The following is a 25,144-nucleotide window of genomic DNA, read 5'->3' on the forward strand; positions in this document are numbered from 1 at the left end:
GTCTCAGGGTCAGTGGTCTCAGGGTCAGTCAATGACACCGGTCTCAGGGTCAGTCAATGACACCGGTCTCAGGGTCAGTCAATGACACCGGTCTCAGGGTCAGTCAATGACACCCGGTCTCAGGGTCAGTCACCGGTCTCAGGGTCAGTCAATGACACCGGTCTCAGGGTCAGTCAATGACACCGGTCTCAGGGTCAGTCAATGACACCGGTCTCAGGGTCAGTCAATGACACCGGTCTCAGGGTCAGTCAATGACACGGTCTCGGTCAATGACAGTCTCAGGGTCAGTCAATGACACCGGTCTCAGGGTCAGTCAATGACAATGACAGTCAATGACACCGGTCTCAGGGTCAGTCAATGACACCGGTCTCAGGGTCAGTCAATCACCGGTCTCAGGGTCAGTCAATGACACCGGTCTCAGGGTCAGTCAATGACACCGGTCTCAGGGTCAGTCAATGACACCGGTCTCAGTGTCAGTCAATGACACCTGTCTCAGGTGTCAGTCAATGACACCGGTCTCAGGGTCAGTCAATGATACACCGGTCTCAGTCAGTCAATGACACCGGTCTCAGAGTCAGTCAATGACACCGGTCTCAGGGTCAGTCAATGACACCGGTCTCAGGGTCAGTCAATGACACCTGTCTCAGGGTCAGTCAATGACACCGGTCTCAGAGTCAGTCAATGACACCGGTCTCAGGGTCAGTCAATGACACCGGTCTCAGGGTCAGTCAATGACACCGATCTCAGGGTCAGTCAATGACACCGGTCAAAGGGTCAGTCAATGACACCGGTCTCAGGGTCAGTCAATGACACCGGTCTCATCTGGCCTACTCTTTCACCATTAAAAGCTTGGATCAGAAGTAAAACAGTGAGGGAGTGTTCCAGGATGACGTGGAATGGAACAGCGAGGCCGGGGGAATCCCAGTTTGGGCTGGGAATACAGAGGAGAGGAGCAACAACAAGCACAGGGAATGCCAGAGTGTCTGCCCGCTCAGCCAGCTCGGCAGGAAGGGGAAACACACACCCGTCCCTCTGATCTGAGTCACACAGGCCAGGCAGGGCCTACATCAAAGAGGAGGCATTCCACTAAGCTCAGCGGTCTGATTTAATGACAGAAATTAGCCTAAATCAAAGGTCACTCAGTCAGGAGGAAAATGGGCACCGCTGCCATGTCTCATTTCAGGAAATACAGAGAAGAGACAAGTCAGAGAACTAGAGCAGGAGTGTGTGTGTGTGTGTGTGTAAATCAAGCCGGCCTCAGGGAAACGTTTAGGGCTGTAGTTGACAGGGACCTCCATTTGGAAGTCAATCTGTGGTTTGTGTGTGTGTTTAATGGGGATTGTGTGTTCTACCGAGTGTGCACGCCTGCAGATGTGTGTGTGTGTGTGTGTGTGTACAAGCCTGTGTGTGCATGCTTTCATGTGTGTGTGTGCGTGTGTGTGTATGTCCGCCCGCAGATGTGTGTGCTGGCTTATGTAGGGGCTGCAGTGCAGAGATGGACTGACCCTTCTCCTGACCCCTCTTCCTTTGAACTGATCTACAGCTTTGACTTTGCCCCAGCACAGCTCTTTGATTCAGATTGCTGCCAGAGAGAGCAGCATTACAGCCACATTACATTACAGGAATGCTAATGACCAAGCCAACCGTATTTAAACAGACATTAACTAACAAGCAGTTAGGCAGCTTCTGGACTGGCATGGAATTATTGACCTGTAGTATGTATGTGAAATTATGGAGGAATGTGAGAGATTGAGAGAGGGGGAGGCAGAGAGAGCGAGAGAGTGGGGGGAGGTAGGGAGAGATTGAGAGAAGGGGGTGACAGAGAAAGAAAGAGAGAAGGGGGAGGCAGAGAGAGAGATAGAGAGATATAGATATAGAGGAAGAAAGAGAGATAGAGACAGTGAGATAGATATAGAGAGAGAAAGAAAAAAGGGGGAGGCAGAGAGAGAGAGGTATAGATATAGAGGAAGAGAGATAGATATAGAGAGAGATAGAGCTATAGAGGAAGAGAGAGCGATAGAGACAGTGAGATAGATGTAGAGAGATTGAGAGAAGGGGGAGGCAGAGAGAAGAGAGAGAGAGAGAAGTGGGAGAGAGAGACAGAGAGAAGGGAGAGGCAGAGGGAGACAATGGGTGCAGAGAGAGAGAGAATGGAGAGGCAGAGCGAGAGAGAGAGAGAAGGGGGAGGCAGAGCGAGAGAGAGAGAGAAGGGGAGGCAGAGCGAGAGAGAGAGAGAGAGAAGGGGGAGGCAGAGAGAGAGAGAGAGGGTTGTATATGACAATGAGAGGGGAAATCTGAGGACTGTATGATGATGTTGCTTTGTCTATTTTTAGACTTCAATTTAACCCATTGATTCTCTAGGAATATAATGCATTGTGCGTAGTTTAAGAGCCTTACCCCATAAGAAACCAAAATATAAGCTTGTTTAACTCCAATGTATGTAAACAATGTAATTGTAAACAAACACTTTATTGCCTCAAAACATGGTTAAAATTATACATTTGATAGCATGGATGGTCTTCCTTGCATCCATAGATCTGTCTATGTACATTTCTCCAGGTCATCACTTAGGATTTAAGTGCCACAGGTGCGTGGAGGAAACTTTGTTGTTGTTTCAATTAAGGATTTTAGTTTTAAACTGTATGTAGCATCATGTGAATAGGAAAGGAAAATACATGTATATAAAAAAAACACATTGTTGCAAAAAAATAACTTATTTACCTCTCTCCACAGACACCCTGTACTGTCCCTTCCCCTCTCTCTCCACAGACACCCTGTACTGTCCCTTCCCCTCTCTCCACAGACACCCTTTACTGTCCCTTCCCCTCTCTCTCCACAGACACCCTGTACTGTCCCTTCCCCTCTCTCTCCACAAAGACACCCTTTACAGTCCCTTCCCCTCTCTCCACAGACACCCTGTACTGTCCCTTCCCCTCTCTCCACAGACACCCTTTACTGTCCCTTCCCCTCTCTCTCCACAGACACCCTCTACTGTCCCTTCCCCTCTCTCTCCACAGACACCCTGTACTGTCCCTTCCCCTCTCTCCACAGACACCCTGTACTGTCCCTTCCCCTCTCTCTCCAAAGACACCCTTTACTGTCCCTTCCCCTCTCTCCACAGACACCCTGTACTGTCCCTCCCCTCTCTCTCCACAGACACCCTGTACTGTCCCTTCCCCTCTCTCTCCACAGACACCCTCTACTGTCCCTTCCCCTCTCTCTCCACAGACACCCACTAATGTCCCTTCCACAGACCTACTGTCCCTTCCTCTCTCTCCACAGACACCCTGTACTGTCCCTTCCCCTCTCTCTCCACAGACACCCTGTACTGTCCCTTCCCCTCTCTCTCCACAGACACCCTGTACTGTCCCTTCCCCTCTCTCTCCACAGACACCCTCTACTGTCCCTTCCCCTCTCTCCACAGACACCCTCTAATGTCCCTTCCCCTCTCTCTCCACAGACACCCTGTACTGTCCCTTCCCCTCTCTCCACAGACACCCTGTACTGTCCCTTCCCCTCTCTCTCCACAGACACCCTGTACTGTCCCTTCCCCTCTCTCTCCACAGACACCCTCTACTGTCCCTTCCCCTCTCTCTCCACAGACACATTCTACTGTCCCTTCCCCTATCTCTCCACAGACACCCTCTACTGTCCCTTCCCCTCTCTCTCCACAGACACCCTGTACTGTCCCTTCCCCTCTCTCTCCACAGACACATTATACTGTCCCTTCCCCTCTCTCTCCACAGACACATTATACTGTCCCTTCCTCTCTCTCTCCACAGACACATTATACTGTCCCTTCCCCTCTCTCTCCACAGACACATTCTACTGGTCCTTCCCCTCTCTCTCCACAGACACATTATACTGTCCCTTCCCCTCTCTCTCCACAGACACCCTCTACTGTCCCTTCCCCTTCCCCTCTCTCTCCACAGACACATTCTACTGTCCTTCCCCTCTCTCTCCACAGACACATTCTACTGTCCTTCCCCTCTCTCTCCACAGACACATTATACTGTCCCTTCCCCTCTCTCTCCACAGACACCTCTACTGTCCCTTCCCCCTCTCTCCACAGACACCCTCTACTGTCCCTTCCCCTCTCTCTCCACAGACACATTATACTGTCCCTTCCCCTCTCTCTCCACAGACACCCTCTACTGTCCCTTCCCCTCTCTCTCCACAGACACCCTCTACTGTCCCTTCCCCTCTCTCTCCACAGACACATTATACTGTCTCTTCCCCTCTCTCTCCACAGACACATTATACTGTCTCTTCCCCTCTCTCTCCACAGACACCCTCTACTGTCCCTTCCCCTCTCTCTCCACAGACACATTATACTGTCCCTTCCCCTCTCTCTCCACAGACACCCTCTACTGTCCCTTCCCCTCTCTCTCCACAGACACCCTGTACTGTCCCTTCCCCTCTCTCTCCACAGACACCCTGTACTGTCCCTTCCCCTCTCTCTCCACAGACACATTTTACTGTCCCTTCCCCTCTCTCCACAGACACCCTGTACTGTCCCTTCCCCTCTCTCTCCACAGACACCCTCTACTGTCCCTTCCCCTCTCTCTCCACAGACACCCTGTACTGTCCCTTCCCCTCTCTCTCCACAGACACCCTGTACTGTCCCTTCCCCTCTCTCTCCACAGACACATTATACTGTCCCTTCCACAGACACCCCTGTCCCTCTCTCCACAGACACCTATACTGTCCCTTCCCCCCTTCCCCTCTCTCTCCACAGACACCCTGTACTGTCCCTTCCCCTCTCTCTCCACAGACACCCTGTACTGTCCCTTCCCCTCTCTCTCCACAGACACATTTTACTGTCCCTTCCCCTATCTCTCCACAGACACCCTCTACTGTCCCTTCCCCTCTCTCCACAGACACCCTCTACTGTCCCTTCCCCTCTCTCCACAGACACCCTGTACTGTCCCTTCCCCTCTCTCTCCACAGACACCCTCTACTGTCCCTTCCCCTCTCTCTCCACAGACACCCTGTACTGTCCCTTCCCCTCTCTCTCCACAGACACCATCTACTGTCCCTTCCCCTCTCTCTCCACAGACACCCTGTACTGTCCCTTCCCCTCTGTCTCCACAGACACATTATACAGTCCCTTCCTCTCTCTCTCCACAGACACATTATACTGTCTCTTCCCCTCTCTCTCCACAGACACCCTGTACTGTCCCTTCCCCTCTCTCTCCACAGACACATTCTACTGGTCCTTCCCCTCTCTCTACACAGACACATTATACTGTCCCTTCCTCTCTCTCTCCACAGACACCCTGTACTGTCCCTTCCCCTCTCTCCCCACAGACACATTCTACTGGTCCTTCCCCTCTCTCTCCACAGACACATTATACTGTCCCTTCCCCTCTCTCTCCACAGACACATTCTACTGGTCCTTCCCCTCTCTCTCCACAGACACATTATACTGTCCCTTCCCCTCTCTCTCCACAGACACCCTCTACTCTCCCTTCCCCTCTCTCTCCACAGACACATTATACTGTCTCTTCCCCTCTCTCTCCACAGACACATTATACTGTCTCTTCCCCTCTCTCTCCACAGACACATTATACTGTCTCTTCCCCTCTCTCTCCACAGACACCCTCTACTGTCCCTTCCCCTCTCTCTCCACAGACACATTATACTGTCCCTTCCCCTCTCTCTCCACAGACACCCTCCACTGTCCCTTCCCCTCTCTCTCATTTTACTGTCCCTTCCCCTATCTCTCCCTCTACTGTCCCTTCGCCTCTCTCCACAGACACCCTGTACTGTCCCTTCCCCTCTCTCTCCACAGGCACCATGTACTGTCCCTTCCCCTCTCTCTCCACAGACACCCTGTACTGTCCCTTCCACAGACCCTGTACTGTCCCTCTCCACAGACACATTTTACTGTCCCTTCCCCTATCTCTCCACAGACACCCTCTACTGTCCCTTCCCCTCTCTCCACAGACACCCTGTACTGTCCCTTCCCCTCTCTCTCCACAGGCACCATGTACTGTCCCTTCCCCTCTCTCCACAGACACCCTCTACTGTCCCTTCCCCTCTCTCTCCACAGACACCCTCTACTGTCCCTTCCCCTCTCTCTCCACAGACACATTATACTGTCTCTTCCCCTCTCTCTCCACAGACACATTATACTGTCTCTTCCCCTCTCTCTCCACAGACACCCTCTACTGTCCCTTCCCCTCTCTCTCCACAGACACATTATACTGTCCCTTCCCCTCTCTCTCCACAGACACCCTCCACTGTCCCTTCCCCTCTCTCTCCACAGACACCCTGTACTGTCCCTTCCCCTCTCTCTCCACAGACACCCTGTACTGTCCCTTCCCCTCTCTCTCCACAGACACATTTTACTGTCCCTTCCCCTCTCTCTCCACAGACACCCTCTACTGTCCCTTCCACAGACACCCTGTACTGTCCCTTATCTCTCCACAGACACCCTCTACTGTCCCTTCTCCCCTCTCTCTCCACAGACACCCTGTACTGTCCCTTCCCCTCTCTCTCCACAGACACCCTCTACTGTCCCTTCTCCCCTCTCTCCCCACAGACACATTCTACTGTCCCTTACTGTCCCTCTCTCTCCACAGACACATTCTACTGTCCCTTCCCCTCTCTCTCCACAGACACATTCTACTGTCCCTTCCCCCCTCTCTCCACAGACACCCTCTACTGTCCCTTCCCCCTATCTCTCCACAGACACCCTCTACTGTCCCTTCCCCTCTTCTCCACAGACACCCTGTACTGTCCCTTCCCCTCTCTCTCCACAGACACCCTTACTGTCCCTGTCTCCTTGTACCCTTCCCCTCTCTCCACAGACACCCTGTACTGTCCCTTCCCCTCTCTCTCCACAGACACCCTCTACTGTCCCTTCCCCTCTCTCCACAGACACCCTGTACTGTCCCTTCCCCTCTCTCTCCACAGACACCCTCTACTGTCCCTTCCCCTGTCTCTCCACAGACACATTATACTGTCCCTTCCCCTCTCTCTCCACAGACACCCTGTACTGTCCCTTCCACCCTCTCTCCACAGACACATTCTACTGTCCCTTCCCCTATCTCTCCACAGACACCCTCTACTGTCCCTTCCACCCTCTCTCCACATACACATTCTACTGTCCCTTACCCTCTCTCTCCACAGACACATTCTACTGTCCCTTCCCCTCTCTCTCCACAGACACATTCTACTGTCCCTTCCCCCCTCTCTCCACAGACACCCTCTACTGTCCCTTCCCCTCTCTCTCCACAGACACCATCTACTGTCCCTTCCCCTCTCTCTCCACATACACCCTCTACTGTCCCTTCCCCACTCTCTCTCCACAGACACCCGGGCATCCCAGGACAGTGAGGTTCTCTCTCGTTATGGCTTCAGTCACATGGCAATTAGAGCAGAAAGCGTCTGAAGTCTTTTTTTTTGGTGGAAAATCTCACAGAGACATCAAAGGCTGCATCACCACAACACCCAGATGCCATGGCTGTGTCACACACCCTCACACACAGAGACAGACAACACAGAAAAATAGGAGGATACGCACAAACTCACACACAACACACACATACAGAGAGACAGAGAGAGAGAGACCATAAACAGTGCCAGGCGTGATGGTCCACATGACTTCAAGGGCAGGCAGCTATTAGAACAGGTCCCTCAACAGCCTTTAATGTAGAATTCCCTCTTCAACTCGTCTTGCTGATCCCTCTTCACGACAACTTTAATATGTTTGGGAAATAACATATAGGCTAACAACATATAGGTTAACAACATATAGGCTAACAACATATAGGCTAACAACATATAGGCTAACAACATAAAGGCTAACAACATATAGGCTAACAACATATAGGCTAACAACATATAGGCTAACAACATAAAGGCTAACAACATATAGGCTAACAACATATAGGCTAACAACAGGCTAACAACATATAAGGCTAACAACATAAAGGCTAACAACATATAGGCTAACAACATATAGGCTAACATTGGCTGGAAACAGACATAAAGGCTAACAACATAAAGGCTAACAACATAAAGGCTAACAACATATAGGCTAAACACATATAGGCTAACAACATATAGGCTACAAACATACAGGCTAATAACATATAGGCTAAAAACATATAGGCTAACAACATATAGGCTAAAAACATACAGGCTAATAACATATAGGCTAACAACATATAGGCTAAAAACATACAGGCTAATAACATATAGGCTAACAACATATAGGCTAAAAACATATAGGCTAACAACATATAGGCTAAAAACATATAGGCTAAAAACATACAGGCTAATAACATATAGGCTAACAACATATAGGCTAAACACATAAAGGCTAACAACATTTAGGCTAAAAACATACAGGCTAATAACATATAGGCTAACAACATATAGGCTAAAAACATATAGGCTAACAACATATAGGCTAAAAACATATAGGCTAATAACATATAGGCTAACAACATAAAGGCTAAAAACATATAGGCTAACAACATATAGGCTAAAAACATATAGGCTAACAACATATAGGCTAAAAACATATAGGCTAACAACATATAGGCTAAAAACATATAGGCTACTGAAAACAAAAGTTGGAAATAAAAGGACTGCCTAGTATTGTTGCAGCAGGTGCATAATTGCATTCTGAACTGAAGGGTGTCAATTTAGTCCAACAGTCCTACTCTTCATGACAGCTTCCTCACACCATGCTGACATAGTATGTGTGATTAAATACATGTTGAAGTGTATGAATGTTAAGTCGTTTGTTGTATGAGGTTATACTAAATCACCTGAAGCGGCAAGAATAGATTTGAGAGGTGAGGAAATTGAAAAAATTGAAATTAAATAGATAAAATCCAATATTCAAATATATGAATGGATAGGGGATAGAGAGAACAAAAGACAGAGAGAGAGAAAGAGCCAATCTGGAGTAGAGACCACATCTGTCTGAGCTTGGACTGAACATCAATAGGGAGAAAGGGGGAGGGAGACAGGGAAAATAAGGGACAGCTGCAGTTGGAAACAAGCTCATTTGTGGCATGTGACAAGTGGACGATATTTAAAAACAATAGCTACCCCTACTCCAAATTCTCACCCACTCTCAGAAAATCATTTCTAATAACAAAGCTTATAAGAAGTAAAATGTGGAGCTGAATGTAATCCTCAATCTAATGACTTAGGTACTAGAACACACAACGAACGTCAGCCATTGATCTCTCTGTGTCCGCACGAGACATGTGAAAGTGAAACTTCTAGCAGTCCTACCTCAATCACAAAAAGATGTGATCTAATCAACATGCAAACATCAAACATAACTCTAACCAACCCACTGAAGTGTCAACTCAACAACAGACAGAGCCCAATGGCCATAGGATGTCTGGGAGGAAGGGAAGACAGGGCTGGCCTGACAAAACCATCTATAGTGACTGATCAATCGTTCAATTACAAGGCAGAGAGTGAGACAGACACACACCCCCTCCCCCAAGACACAGCGTTCTTGTCCAGCTGCCTGTTGTGCCGTCTTCTCTCTCATCAGACACCCTTCCTCAGCTCAGACTCACCCTGTCATCAGGCCCTTCATTTCTCCCTGTCTTGTTAATCACTTACTGGGAGAAAAAGTTATTTGAAAGTTTTGCCAGGGTGATTATTTAGTCCATCACAGTGTTAAGAAGAGACCCCTCTGAAGATCTGACTCTCTCCCATGCTGTTTGAAGTCCAGATGTTTCTCAGAAAAGACGTTGTCAGGACGCAAGAGGGGGAAAAAAACGGAATTACCCATAAAAATGAGTTGAGTAAAGTCGCTGTAAGAACGAGCCAATAGAATGATCACGTTTCTGTTGTTCAGGACAACAAGGCTTAAATTCATTTGGAATGTTAGTGTAGTTTCTGAAGTGGCATTCTTTGGACGGACTAATAAGGAAACAGACTCCAATGTCCTCAAAGCATGAGAAACAACAGCACTAACTAAGCGAAATACATATCACCCCTAAACAACAACAGTTAATCCATTTAAATATCAAGCTGTTTGAGGAGAGGACAGATCCACTGTGCCGTGGCAGACAGTCAGAACACTGACAAAACTATTTATTAGGTTTAAAAACAAGAGAAAACATGAGTATTGCACCAGAATATGGACTGTGTTTGGGGACAGAGAGGACTGCGTGTCTCTTGAGAGTGTGTTTGATGAGGGAGTGTGTGTGTGTCTCCCCCTCTCTGTAACTCTCTCTTGGTCTCTCTAATGGGGCTCTCTTCCACCCTCCTGTGCCGCTGATCGCCTAACAGAGCAGCACAGAGCTGCAGGGGAACACATTTACTGAGAGCTGCTGTCCAGGCTGCAGACTAACACATTTACTGAGAGCTGCTGTCCAGGCTGCAGGGGAACACATTTACGGAGAGCTGCTGTCCAGGCTGCAGGCTAACACATTTACTGAGAGCTGCTGTCCAGGCTGCAGGGGAACACATTTACTGAGAGCTGCTGTCCAGGCTGCAGGGGAACACATTTACTGAGAGCTGCTGTCCAGGCTGCAGACTAACACATTTACTGAGAGCTGCTGTCCAGGCTGCAGACGAACACATTTACTGAGAGCTGCTGTCCAGGCTGCAGACTAACACATTTACTGAGAGCTGCTGTCCAGGCTGCAGACTAACACATTTACGGAGAGCTGCTGTCCAGGTTGCAGACGAACACATTTACTGAGAGCTGCTGTCCAGGCTGCAGACTAACACATTTACTGAGAGCTGCTGTCCAGGCTGCAGACTAACACATTTACGGAGAGCTGCTGTCCAGGTTGCAGACGAACACATTTACTGAGAGCTGCTGTCCAGGTTGCAGACGAACACATTTACTGAGAGCTGCTGTCCAGGCTGCAGACTAACACATTTACTGAGAGCTGCTGTCCAGGCTGCAGGGGAACACATTTACGGAGAGCTGCTGTCCAGGCTGCAGGCTAACACATTTACTGAGAGTTGCTGTCCAGGCTGCAGACGAACACATTTACTGAGAGCTGCTGTCCAGGCTGCAGGCTAACACATTTACTGAGAGCTGCTGTCCAGGCTGCAGACTAACACATTTACTGAGAGCTGCTGTCCAGGATGCAGGCTAACACATTTACTGAGAGCTGCTGTCCAGGCTGCAGGCTAACACATTTACTGAGAGCTGCTGTCCAGGCTGCAGGCTAACACATTTACTGAGAGCTGCTGTCCAGGCTGCAGACTAACACATTTACTGAGAGCTGCTGTCCAGGATGCAGGCTAACACATTTACTGAGAGCTGCTGTCCAGGCTGCAGACTAACACATTTACTGAGAGCTGCTGTCCAGGCTGCAGGGGAACACATTTACGGAGAGCTGCTGTCCAGGTTGCAGACGAACACATTTACTGAGAGCTGCTGTCCAGGCTGCAGACTAACACATTTACTGAGAGCTGCTGTCCAGGCTGCAGGCTAACACATTTACTGAGAGTTGCTGTCCAGGCTGCAGACTAACACATTTACTGAGAGCTGCTGTCCAGGCTGCAGGCTAACACATTTACTGAGAGCTGCTGTCCAGGCTGCAGGGAACACATTTACTGAGAGCTGCTGTCCAGGCTGCAGGCTAACACATTTACTGAGAGCTGCTGTCCAGGCTGCAGACTAACACATTTACTGAGAGCTGCTGTCCAGGATGCAGGCTAACACATTTACTGAGAGCTGCTGTCCAGGCTGCAGACTAACACATTTACTGAGAGCTGCTGTCCAGGCTGCAGGCTAACACATTTACTGAGAGCTGCTGTCCAGGCTGCAGACTAACACATTTACTGAGAGCTGCTGTCCAGGATGCAGGGGAACACATTTACTGAGAGCTGCTGTCCAGGCTGCAGGCTAACACATTTACTGAGAGCTGCTGTCCAGGCTGCAGACTAACACATTTACTGAGAGTTGCTGTCCAGGATGCAGGCTAACACATTTACTGAGAGCTGCTGTCCAGGCTGCAGACTAACACATTTACTGAGAGCTGCTGTCCAGGCTGCAGACTAACACATTTACTGAGAGTTGCTGTCCAGGATGCAGGCTAACACATTTACTGAGAGCTGCTGTCCAGGCTGCAGACTAACACATTTACTGAGAGCTGCTGTCCAGGATGCAGGCTAACACATTTACTGAGAGCTGCTGTCCAGGCTGCAGGGAAATACATTTACTGAGAGCTGCTGTCCAGGCTGCAGGCTAACACATTTACTGAGAGCTGCTGTCCAGGCTGCAGACTAACACATTTACTGAGAGCTGCTGTCCAGGATGCAGGGGAACACATTTACTGAGAGCTGCTGTCCAGGCTGCAGGCTAACACATTTACTGAGAGCTGCTGTCCAGGCTGCAGACTAACACATTTACTGAGAGCTGCTGTCCAGGCTGCAGACTAACACATTTACTGAGAGCTGCTGTCCAGGCTGCAGGGGAACACATTTACTGAGAGCTGCTGTCCAGGTTGCAGACGAACACATTTACTGAGAGCTGCTGTCCAGGCTGCAGACTAACACATTTACTGAGAGCTGCTGTCCAGGCTGCAGGGGAACACATTTACGGAGAGCTGCTGTCCAGGTTCCGAACACATTTACTGAGAGCTGCTGTCCAGGCTGCAGCTAACACATTTACTACTGTCCAGGCTGCAGGGGAACACATTTACGGAGAGCTGCTGTCCAGGCTGCAGGCTAACACATTTACTGAGAGTTGCTGTCCAGGCTGCAGGCTAACACATTTACTGAGAGCTGCTGTCCAGGCTGCAGGCTAACACATTTACTGAGAGCTGCTGTCCAGGCTGCAGGGGAACACATTTACTGAGAGCTGCTGTCCAGGCTGCAGGCTAACACATTTACTGAGAGCTGCTGTCCAGGATGCAGGCTAACACATTTACTGAGAGCTGCTGTCCAGGCTGCAGGCGAACACATATACTGAGAGCTGCTGTCCAGGCTGCAGGCTAACACATTTACTGAGAGCTGCTGTCCAGGCTGCAGGGGAACACATTTACTGAGAGCTGCTGTCCAGGTTGCAGACGAACACATTTACTGAGAGCTGCTGTCCAGGCTGCAGGCTAACACATTTACTGAGAGCTGCTGTCCAGGCTGCAGACGAACACATTTACTGAGAGCTGCTGTCCAGGCTGCAGGCTAACACATTTACTGAGAGCTGCTGTCCAGGCTGCAGGGGAACACATTTACTGAGAGCTGCTGTCCAGGCTGCAGGCTAACACATTTACTGAGAGCTGCTGTCCTGGCTGCAGGGACTGGCAACTGATGCTGCTTTTAAAGCTCATCCTTTCATCTTCAAAGATAATGGTTGAAATGGAGGACTATGAGCGTGGCAAAAGCCCAGTTGACGGTTTTGGATGGTAAAAGCATCACAATGATGACCCCAAGGCTGATGAGGAGGATAATTCCCTCTGTGTGTTGGACGCCAAATCCAAACTCCCAACCCAGCATCACACCAATCTCCAAATAACTATTTCCTCATTAGTTGATGATACAGCAAACACCACTGCAGCCACAAAAAGGCACAAGAGAAGGGTCCTTAACTGGAAAAGAAACATCTCATTTAAACGGCACTGTCACTGCACAAAGCTCATTTAAACAGCACTGTCACTGCACAAAGCTCATTTAAACAGCACTGTCACTGCACAAAGCTAATTTAAACAGTACTGTCACTGCACAAAGCTCATTTAAACAGCACTGTCACTGCACAAAGCTCATTTAAACAGCACTGTCACTGCACAAAGCTCATTTAAACAGCACTGTCACTGCACAAAGCTCATTTAAACAGCACTGTCACTGCACAAAGCTCATTTAAACGGCACTGTCACGACACAAAGCTAATTTACACAGTACTGTCACTGCACAAAGCTCATTTAAACAGTACTGTCACTGCACAAAGCTCATTTAAATGGCACTGTCACTGCACAAAGCTCATTTAAACGGCACTGTCACGACACAAAGCTAATTTACACAGTACTGTCACTGCACAAAGCTCATTTAAACAGTACTGTCACTGCACAAAGCTCATTTAAACAGTACTGTCACTGCACAAAGCTCATTTACACAGTACTGTCACTGCACAAAGCTCATTTCAAGTTGCAGGACAATTCAAGTTGCTTTATTTAAGAAATACTTTTTTAAAATATATATAACCTTTATTTAACTAGTGAAGTCAGTTAAGAACAAATTCTTATTTACAATGACGGCCTGCAATGGCAAATATATTTCAAATGAGTAGGCAACAGTCACCATCCTCAACATCCTCAACAGTTCCATCCTGTAGGTGTATCGGCCAACATCGCTGTTCTGCAGAATGAATGAGTTGTTCCACCTGGTCACCACATACAGCAGCATCTTTTGCACATCACATAACCTCCACATTACGTGAAGCCTTTTCTGTCCACATAGTTGAATTCCCTTTGGGATGGTGCTTTTATGGCGATATGGGTGCTGTCCATTGATCCATTCGTATTTGGGAACCCATTGGTGGAAAAGAAACCTCTCGACTTCAACCGGTTGAGCGATGGTGTATGGAAGTTGTATGCAACTATTCATTTTGCTGATGATTTCATCCAAAACATTGGCTCATCAAGGTCTTTGAGATGCCGATCGGCAAACTCACTCTGAGGAACCTACTGGGTACATAACTTAAAAGCATGTCTGACATGTATTGAGGGGCACAATCGTGGATTGATTTAAAAACCAATAGAAGAATCTTAAAATGAATTGTAAAACTCCCAGACAGCTAGTGCAGAGACATTAAAACCGGTGAATCGTCTGCGTAGCAGTGAAAATCAATGCTGTGCGTTCTGATAACGCTGCCAAGCGGTAACATATATAAACTGAAGGACAGAGAGCTGTTTGGCATCTGTGTTGGCGCTAAAATCCTTTACCACTTTAAGGCTGTCTCTGTGCTGTGGGGGACACAAAAAACACATTCCATTCTTTAAAAACACAGTTGGCACAAAAAAAATATTTTGCTGTTTGAAAACGAATTTCTCCTGAATGTTGTTTCAGAATGGAAGGTTGGAGATTTGGCGAAAACTGCTAGGAGCCGCAGAATCTACATGACTTCTTCAGAAGTGGTTTCCACACAGCAGTTTTTGGGACACTGGAGATAGTGTCTGTGAACAGGAAGTGATTAACAATAGTTTGCACTTCTTCAGATATGCAATTAAAACCAGTTTTGAAGAAGGTGATGGGGATAGGATCCAGAAGGCAGGTAGAAGGCTTAAGTTGTGATATCACTAAGAACGATGCAGACCAAACTCTTTGGTCCTTTAAAAACCTGCTGTATGTAAAAGAGTGTTCTATAGATTGGAAAAGAATGTGACTCGATGACATGACGTAGTAGGCTAGGGCACAAAACGTATCATCAGGTCTTACTTGACTGATCTTATCTCCGCAAACGTATCACATTTAGATGTGGGGGAAATTCACATAGATTTGAGGGGGTAGGATTTATCAGGTCATCAATGGTGGAGAAGAGCACTCTGGATTCATTCTGATTAATTGTGATCAAGTTAGAAAAATGAGTCCGTCTGGCATTTCTAATTGCCTTGTTATATATTTCAAGTTTCTCTCTCAGAATATCATAATGGACGTACAACTTTTACTTTCTCCACTTCTGCAATGTTTCTTTAATTGATCTCTTTAATTGAGCTCTCCTTGTCCAGACTCTAGGCCTTTATTTAGCAGGGTAACACAGACAGTTGGCCAGGGAAGGGGCCCCAGCAGAGTATCCTGGATAACAACAAGTGGTGATGAGGCCAGGACAGAGAACTCTCTTCCTCCTGCATCTCCTCCTCCTCTATGTTGACCACGACTCATTTGTTGTCCTACTCAACTGGTTGGGTGGGGTGGAGGCCAGCCTATTTATTAGACTCATCCTACCATGTGAAGGGGATGAGTCGGGATTACCCATCCTCACGACGTGTGGCTGACATCCGCTCCCTCTGCCAGCTTTCCATAGTCAGGAAGAGAGAGAGTAAGTGAGCAACACAATCCTTCCAGAGATTCCAGGAAGAGAGAGAGTAAGTGAGCAACACAATCCTTCCAGAGATTCCAGGAAGAGAGAGAGTAAGTGAGCAACACAATCATTCCAGAGATTCCAAGAAGGGAAAGAAGAGCGGGAAAGCAGGGCCTGGATCCAATCACCTCGCCAGGAGTTGATTCCCAAATCCTGGCAGTCACATCGGGACAGATTCCATTGTCTGTCTTCCTCACACACAAGATAGTGTGGGTGAGTCGCTTGATGGAATGTTGAATACCACTTAAGCCTCACAATAGTGAAAAGTACTAAGTAGTATGAATAAAGTAGTGCATTTAAACTATGCCTGCCAGTTTCAGAAAGCGTTCATATTTTCTGGATGCATCAACAAAATACTCTTTCCACATTCCTCTTTCAAACAGAGTTTCAAAGGGGTAAACGTCTATGGTAATGCAAACCTACTTCATAATATGGGACCTAAAGTGATGTTAAAAAAACTCATCTTTCTAATTGGCTCATTCATCCCCCCTCCTGTCCCCTGTAACTATTCCCCAGGTCCTTACCGTAGATGAGAATGTGCTCCCAGTCAACTTACCTGGTAAAATAAATAAATACAAATACAAAGCCCAACTGCTGCTTTCCAAGAACCTGAACCACAGAGAGAACTTTGGTTTTATTTATTTTTCATTGGGGGAGGGGAGATTTTGAGGTGTGTTGTGGCTCGATGTGGCTCCACATAATCGTATGGTCGAGCGATGGCCATGGCAGAGACAGACAGACTAACCAGAATAGTAGAGTGGGTGCCAACAGATACCTCAAATCATAGTTGAGAGAGTGTTTTCAGGGTAGCTGTGTATGTGTGTGTGTGTGTGTGTGTGTGTGTGTGTGGGGGAAGATGAGATGTTTTCTTCCACTGAAAGGAGCAGAGGCCATATAGAAAGCTGTCACCTCTGCCATATAGAAAGCTGTCACCTCTGCCATATAGAAAGCTGTCACCTCTGCCATATAGAAAGCTGTCACCTCTGCCATATAGAAAGCTGTCACCTCTGCCACCTCTATAGAAAGCTGTCACCTCTCACCTCTGCCATATAGAAAGCTGTCACCTCTGCCATATAGAAAGCTGTCACCTCTGCCATATAGAAAGCTGTCACCTCTGCCATATAGAAAGCTGTCACCTCTGCCATATAGAAAGCTGTCACCTCTGCCATATAGAAAGCTGTCACCTCTGCCATATAGAACAGTGCGTACTGAACACATAACCCGGTCTTACTGTCAAATGTATGGAGCGGATGAACATGAAATAACAATGTTTCTAAAACATTTGACTGTTTGACCTTGAAATGCTACAGTTTAAATGCCATCTTTCTATAGTTCTAATCATATTTCTATGAATTAATTTATGACCAACAATATCAAATAGTAAAGACAATATATTTATTTTATTCCCCATTTAAGTCTAAATGCTTTTAAATCTAGGCCTATACTAATTAATACTCGACCTACTTCTTAAAAAGAATAATAATCTAAATGATTAATAATAATCTTAACGGTGAAATTCCATTTGGTTCTGTTGTTCGTACACAGTTGTGTAACCTGGGAACCATCTGTGTCCGCCGTTTGCTGCAAAAACATTTGAGAGTCGCCGTTTGTCCAAATGTCCAAAAATAATGAATGTGCACGGCTGGACCCCTAGTCTCCAGCCAGGAGCCAATAAACAAGCCCTCGCCATGCTGACATTCTACATTTCATCTGGAGGCTTGAGGAGTCAAATACATCCCCGGACGGGGGCTGCTCTGTCAAATAGCTTCCCACAGCGTCTCCATGCTAGCCAGGCAGGAGAAGCGGCGAAGAGAGGGGACATGGAGGGAAGAGAGTGGAGCAGGGCTGCAGGGAGAGAAAACCTGCTGGAATCACAAGTGTTAAATAGGCTTGGGGATTGGGGACTCCATCAATATAGCGCCAAATGTCATATAGCCATTGTAGCAGTAGTGTGTTGTTGTAATGGGAAAGTAACTGGTGCTTATGAGAGGGAGATGGCTACCTGCGGTGAGGGGAGAATGCCATGTCCAGCCTGTTCCTCCGTAGGAGGATTACGGGGCACTCGCCGTATGTGGCTGATACATGGCTGATACCGACCCCGGTGAACCAGGGAAAGAAAGCAGAGAAATGCAACCCAGGGTTTGGGGAAGAAAAGGCCAGAGGTACTGCACAGCGACCAAGAGCCTTCCTTTCCTTTATCTGGCAACCTGTGGTTTCCATGCATTTCAAGTCTTTTCACTTCTAGCACGGAACCCTGCCGCGAAACCAGGAAAGAAATACAGAACCGCATTAGAAGTTAGCACTGTGTGATAATATTAATTTCTTTTGGTTTAATCGGCATTTAACTTTTCCATTCATTTGCAGTCCTTCCTACAACAACAACGGTCCTTCCTATTTTATTTTGCAAATAAAATAATTTAGGATTTAAATAAGAATTCGAGATTCTTTCCTTTCCGCTCACACACACCTGCACCCCTACAAAATAAATTCTGCTCAGAAATCGCACCTAGCAGCAGGTGAGAAAGTAGTACTCGCAGCGTTTTTGAAAGCCCAGTACCACAGAACGTTAATGGCTAAACAAAATGGTAACCAGGAGAGAAACAGCGGGAGAGCGGTGCGGACCAGAGGAGAGTAGTGAGACCTCCTACCTGGGCGTCGTGTTGCCTCCACTCCTGGGTCTGGTGCTGGTGCTGGTGCAGGGCGGCCCGCGCCTCCCTCTCCATGGTGCCCACCTCCCGCTGGCGCTGCTGGACCAGATTGTCCCTCTCCGTGCTGTAATGCTGCTGTAGACGCATCCTCTCCTGCTCCTGCCCTGCACGCTGCTCGCACATCTGATTGGACAACAGGAGGTGAGAGGAAGAAGACTACAATCAGCCCCAGCCCTGTCGTCATGACAATTTGTCCATCAATCCACCCATACATCCCTTCCATCCCTCCCCATACTCCAATGCGCCCCGCCGTTGCACAAAGGACAGGACCAAAAAAAAGAGAAAGTTTGTCTCTTGCCTCACGACCCGATGACTCCACGACATAATGCAATTCTTTACATCATTATTACCTCACACTGTTTCCATCCCACTATCGCTCGCTCTCTTTCTCCAAATCGGACTCCTGTCGCCCCTCTCCTATCGGCATATAAATGAGCAGTTAGCTTGGGCTGTCTATGCAGAGAGGCTGTGAGGGGTTAGCCATCTGGCTACTAGAGGAGCTACCCTAGCCCCATGCTATGAGTCTCACAGCGTGGGGAAATGGGCTTAGTAAGGGCGATGCCTATCATCATTATACTACGCCCCACTCAGAGGACGTGAGGAGAAGGAAGACAGGAACAAACTTCGGAGGGGAGAAATCTACAAAAAGCAGAGAGGAGATGGAACATGTTACTTCAACCTGTCATCGTATTCATTCAGTCCGACAGACTGCTGCAGAAGAATCAAATCACTGTTTGCTTTCAAATTTGGTTGTCTATCGCCGCCAAATGACCGTAGCTGTACAGGTCTACGCTGACAACGAGAGAGCATTTAGAGGACGAAATAACAAAAAGCTTCCCACAAGCTGACCAACAGAAATGTTGCCCCAACCGACACACTGAGACAGTGAGTCAACGTCTGATGGAATTAACAGAAAACCTAAAAGAAAGAAGAGACGGGGAAAAATACAAAAGAATCCTCCAAAAGAAAGAACCCCTTTACAAACATACCATGCTGTCAGTCAGTTGAGCTCGGCTATCCCAGTGTCCACAGACAGCTCCACTCTGCAGCGTTAGCTCTGCTAGCCTAGCGCTGCGGATCTGACACAAGTCACCTGCTGTGAGGTAAAGCCTGGTGGTGGAGTGCTGAGAACGCTAAAGCCCAAGCACCGCCAGTGTCTGCTTTTTTCCCAGGCTCCGCTCTCTCTGCTCTCACACCCCCAAGGCGGGGTACCCATGACCCTGTCCCATCCCCACGGTGTGCTCCCCTGCCGGGGCTGTGAAAGGCCAGCAGGGGCCCTGGGCTGGGGCCCAGCTCTGAAGCTAATCCTCCACACATTGTGCTCCCCGGCACCCTACCTGGGCCTGCCACAGATAGGACAGACAGAGAGACAGACAGAGAGACAGACAGACAGAGAGAGACTAGGCAGAGAGCCCTAGTCCCAGCCCACAGGTTTAGCCCACAGTTTTAGCCCCAAGCTCCAGACACTGCTTACGCTTAGACTAATGCTATCCTGGTGATGAATGGGTATATCGACAGGAGGCTGGATTCCTCACTCAGTGAAGGCCACAGAAGACACTTCTATAAGCCACGCAGGATTTCAGGGTTTCCCCACTACTTGCCTTTAGGCAGATTTGAAAACTGGAAGGAAAGGGAGGGATGACTGAATAAAATGTTTTACCTGGAGTTTCTTTTATTGCTGTCACACATCTACATTTGTAAGGAATTAGTTAGTATGTGTACATTCTACCAAAACACACACACACACACTACTAAACACACACTAATGAACACACATACTCACACACTTGGGACATAAACAGTAGTTTTCAGAAAGACATCCCACAGCTCATTTCTAGAGCAAACACAAACAAAGCATTGTGTGAGACCTGCCTGGCCATCTTCCGTGTTATTGTCATTGGAGATGTTCGGCTTTGCTGCTTCCACAGAGTTAATACATGACATCTGCTCTGTAATTCAATTCCATTCACTATAATATAATTCATTCAGTAATATAATAGAGACCCAATCATATCCAGCAACTGGATTTCACAGTCACAGATCATGATTCATATCTCCACAGCATGTCAGAGTCTGATGGGCTGACTGATAGGCGGCTAATTCCTACGCAAAACTACAACAACAGCGTGACACCCGACGACAGGGGAGACAAGTGGGGAAGCGTTGGCTTACTGTGTGACCGTCCTGATTTCATTTCAGGGTTTTGGTTTTGAGAGAGGGGGGGTTTGGAGGTGGACAGGAAGGCCAAGCTAGATCTGTTTTCAAACAAGTAACATTACGAAAGGAGGCAGAGGAGGAGAGAGGGAGAGAAAGAGAGAGAGGGATTATGGAGACACACAAGCATCCTAGTTACATCACAGTCTTGCTGAAGAAAGGGCTTCTGGGTGCTGAGGCTCTTAAAGGGGCCGGTGTGGCCACGACACAGCAGGAGAGGGCCTGGGCGAACTACACAGTGTGTGTCCTGTCACTGAGTGAGTCTAGAGAGACGGTGTTACAGAACAGTGTGCGTCCTGTCACTGAGTGAGTCTAGAGAGACGGTGTTGCAGAACAGCCTGCGTTCTGTCACTGAGTGAGTCTAGAGAGACGGTGTTACAGAAAAGTGTGTGTCCTGTCACTGAGTGAGTCTAGAGAGACGGTGTTACAGAACAGCCTGCGTTCTGTCACTGAGTGAGTCTAGAGAGACGGTGTTACAGAACAGTGTGTGTCCTGTCACTGAGTGAGTCTAGAGAGACGGTGTTACAGAACAGCCTGCGTTCTGTCACTGAGTGAGTCTAGAGAGACGGTGTTACAGCACAGTGTGTGTCCTGTCACTGAGTGAGTCTAGAGAGACGATGTTGCAGAACAGTGTGTGTCCTGTCACTGAGTGAGTCTAAAGAGACGGTGTTACAGAACAGTGTGTGTCCTGTCACTGAGTGAGTCTAGAGAGACGATGTTGCAGAACAGTGTGCGTCCTGTCACTGAGTGAGTCCTGTCACTGTCACTGAGTGAGTCTAGAGAGACGGTGTTACAGAACAGTGTGTGTCCTGTCACTGAGTGAGTCTAGAGAGACGGTGTTACAGAACAGCCTGCGTTCTGTCAGAGTGAGTCACGGTGTTACAGAACAGTGTGTGTCCTGTCACTGAGTGAGTCTAGAGAGACGGTGTTACAGAACAGTGTGTGTCCTGTCACTGAGTGAGTCTAGAGAGACGGTGTTACAGAACAGTGTGTGTCCTGTCACTGAGTGAGTCTAGAGAGACGGTGTTACAGAACAGCCTGCGTTCTGTCACTGAGTGAGTCTAGAGAGACGGTGTTACAGAACAGTGTGCGTCCTGTCACTGAGTGAGTCTAGAGAGACGGTGTTACAGAACAGCCTGCGTTCTGTCACTGAGTGAGTCTAGAGAGACGGTGTTACAGCACAGTATGTGTCCTGTCACTGAGTGAGTCTAGAGAGACGATGTTGCAGAACAGTGTGTGTCCTGTCACTGAGTGAGTCTAAAGAGACGGTGTTACAGAACAGTGTGTGTCCTGTCACTGAGTGAGTCTAGAGAGACGGTGTTACAGAACAGTGTGTGTCCTGTCACTGAGTGAGTCTAGAGAGAGACGGAGTTACAGAACAGTGTGTGTCCTGTCACTGAGTGATTCTAGAGAGACGGTGTTGCAGAACAGTGTGTGTCCTGTCACTGAGTGAGTCTAGAGAGACGATGTTGCAGAACAGTGTGTGTCCTGTCACTGAGTGAGTCTAGAGAGACGGAGTTACAGAACAGTGTGTGTCCTGTCACTGAGTGAGTCTAGAGAGACGGTGTTACAGAACAGTGTGTGTCCTGTCACTGAGTGAGTCTAGAGAGACGATGTTGCAGAACAGTGTGTGTCCTGTCACTGAGTGAGTCTAAAGAGACGGTGTTGCAGAACAGTGTGTGTCCTGTCACTGAGTGAGTCTAGAGAGACGATGTTGCAGAACAGTGTGTGTCCTGTCACTGAGTGAGTCTAGAGAGAGACGGAGTTACAGAACAGTGTGTGTCCTGTCACTGAGTGAGTCAAGAGAGACAGTGTTACAGAACAGCCTGTGTCCTGTCACTGAGTGACTCAAGAGAGACGGTGTTACAGCACAGCCTGTGTCCTGTCACTGAGTGAGTCAAGAGAGACGGTGTTACAGAACAGCCTGCGTCCTGTCACTGAGTGGCTCCTGTCATTGAGATGGGCCTGGGTGTAGTGGCACAGTAGAGCTGCTAACAGAGGACTAGGGGGTGTGTGACAGGACTGGACAGTCTGAGAATTGGGAGAGAGACCGCTGCTGTTGCCCCAGGAGGGTTACCCCAAACCTCAGTGAGGAGGAGGGGGAGAGAACTGTCTGGCCTCAGCAGGGTGACAAGAAGGGGAGAGGGAAGAACTGTCTGGCCTCAGCAGGGTGACGAGAAGGGGAGAGGGAAGAACTGTCTGCCTTCAGCAGGGTGACGAGAAGGGGAGAGGGAGAACTGTCTGGCCTCGGCAGGGTGTCGAGAAGGGGAGAGGGAAGAACTGTCTGGCCTCAGCAGGGTGACGAGAAGGGGAGAGGGAGAACTGTCTGGCCTCGGCAGGGTGTCGAGAAGGGGAGAGGGAGAACTGTCTGGCCTCAGCAGGGTGACAAGAAGGGGAGAGGGAAGAACTGTCTGGCCTCAGCAGGGTGACGAGAAGGGGAGAGGGAGAACTGTCTGGTCTCGGCAGGGTGTCGAGAAGGGGAGAGGGAAGAACTGTCTGGCCTCAGCAGGGTGACGAGAAGGGGAGAGGGAGAACTGTCTGGCCTCGGCAGGGTGTCGAGAAGGGGAGAGGGAGAACTGTCTGGCCTCAGCAGGGTGACAAGAAGGGGAGAGGGAAGAACTGTCTGGCCTCAGCAGGGTGACGAGAAGGGGAGAGGGAGAACTGTCTGGCCTCGGCAGGGTGTCGAGAAGGGGAGAGGGAAGAACTGTCTGGCCTCAGCAGGGTGACGAGAAGGGGAGAGGGAGAACTGTCTGGCCTCGGCAGGGTGTCGAGAAGGGGAGAGGGAGAACTGTCTGGCCTCAGCAGGGTGCGAGAAGGGGAGAGGGTGGGAAGGGAGAACTGTCAGCCTCAGCAGGGTGACGAGAAGGGGAGAGGGAGAACTGTCTGGCCTCAGCAGGGTGACGAGAAGGGGAGAGGGAGAACTGTCTGGCCTCAGCAGGGTGACGAGAAGGGGAGAGGGAAGAACTGTCTGGCCTCAGCAGGGTGACAAGAAGGGGAGAGGGAAGAACTGTCTGGCCTCAGCAGGGTGATGAGAAGGGGAGAGGGAAAAACTTGATTATTCACAGTGGGGAGTGTAGAAGTGTGCCCTGTGTGTGTACGTGTTAGCGTTTCTGTGTCTATGAGCGTTTCAGTGTGTGGATGCGTTTACTAGATCTAGACTTTGTGTCATTTGTTGTCACCAAATATCTGAGGAGCAGGACAGATTAGGGGTTTCCATGGGGTCGGGGGTTACGACACCATCTATAACAGCCTTATGACCTCCCTACGTCAGTTCAACGTCAAGGAGCAGGGCTGTGAAGGGCCGGCGTGACGTCCTAATGACCTGGAGGTCAGAGGGAAACAACTCCTCAATACATGGAGCCTCTTTTAAAACTCTCACTGATGTGACCTCAGTGGAATGTCCCTTTGTGATTGGTTCAATGGGCAAACTTGACCTGGTGACCCCGAGACACCAATCTCACTACAAGGGAACATGCAATTGGAAAATACACATCAGACAAACAGGAGACTCTTTCTATATGCTCTGAATCTCTCTCTCTCTCTCTCTCTCTCTCTCTCTCTCTCTCTCTCTCCACTCTTCTGCTCTCTTTATCTCTGAGGTGGACGTCACCGGTGAGTGACACCGAATGTGGCATTAGCACAGAGGGCTGATGTACTGGGACAGAGAGATGTTTCTCTCGGTGTATCGCTGAAGATAATGACGCCAAATGCTTATAGTATGAAATAGATGCCTCTGCCTTGCTTTCATTTCCTTCCCTTGGTTAGTGTTGATTATCTTCACTTAAATATTTTCAGAACTCTGGTAATTGTCCTTGACCCCTTCTGTCACATACATACTGTTCTCCATTTAAAAGGGATTATGAGATTTACATCCTGGTAAACATTTTCAGATGTTTCAGATGTTTCAGATTCAGCAACACTGACACACAAAAAAATATTACTAGGATAAAAACCTGCTTTTGACAACAAACTATTTAATGGTAGGACTGAAACGCAATTGTCACTACTACAATGTTTTGTGAAAACACTTTCACATCTTCAATTGAGCTCCACTTCTGCTCCTCACTTTAACTCCAATTTAATGGGCATTTTATGTGGATGTAAATAAATAAAAGGAGAATTCACGATACGTTTATATTCAAACTTCAATAACCCCTGTATGGAGAGATTATTAGGAAAGGCGCAACCTCAAACCGAC

General features: G+C 48.4%; 1 protein-coding gene across 1 annotated transcript in view; it reads right to left on the reverse strand.

Annotated features, from left to right (window-relative positions):
- cep112 (centrosomal protein 112) overlaps positions 1-25,144 on the reverse strand; it is a 236,846-nt gene that overhangs the window by 107,728 nt on the left and 103,974 nt on the right. Inside the window, exon 20 of the mRNA XM_064987051.1 lies at positions 18,673-18,855. Within this exon, the coding sequence (XP_064843123.1) occupies positions 18,673-18,855 (183 nt within the window). The remainder of the gene's footprint in view (positions 1-18,672; positions 18,856-25,144) is intronic.

This window comes from Oncorhynchus masou, chromosome 14, assembly GCF_036934945.1.
Source record: "Oncorhynchus masou masou isolate Uvic2021 chromosome 14, UVic_Omas_1.1, whole genome shotgun sequence".
NCBI classification, from domain to species: Eukaryota; Metazoa; Chordata; class Actinopteri; order Salmoniformes; family Salmonidae; genus Oncorhynchus; species Oncorhynchus masou.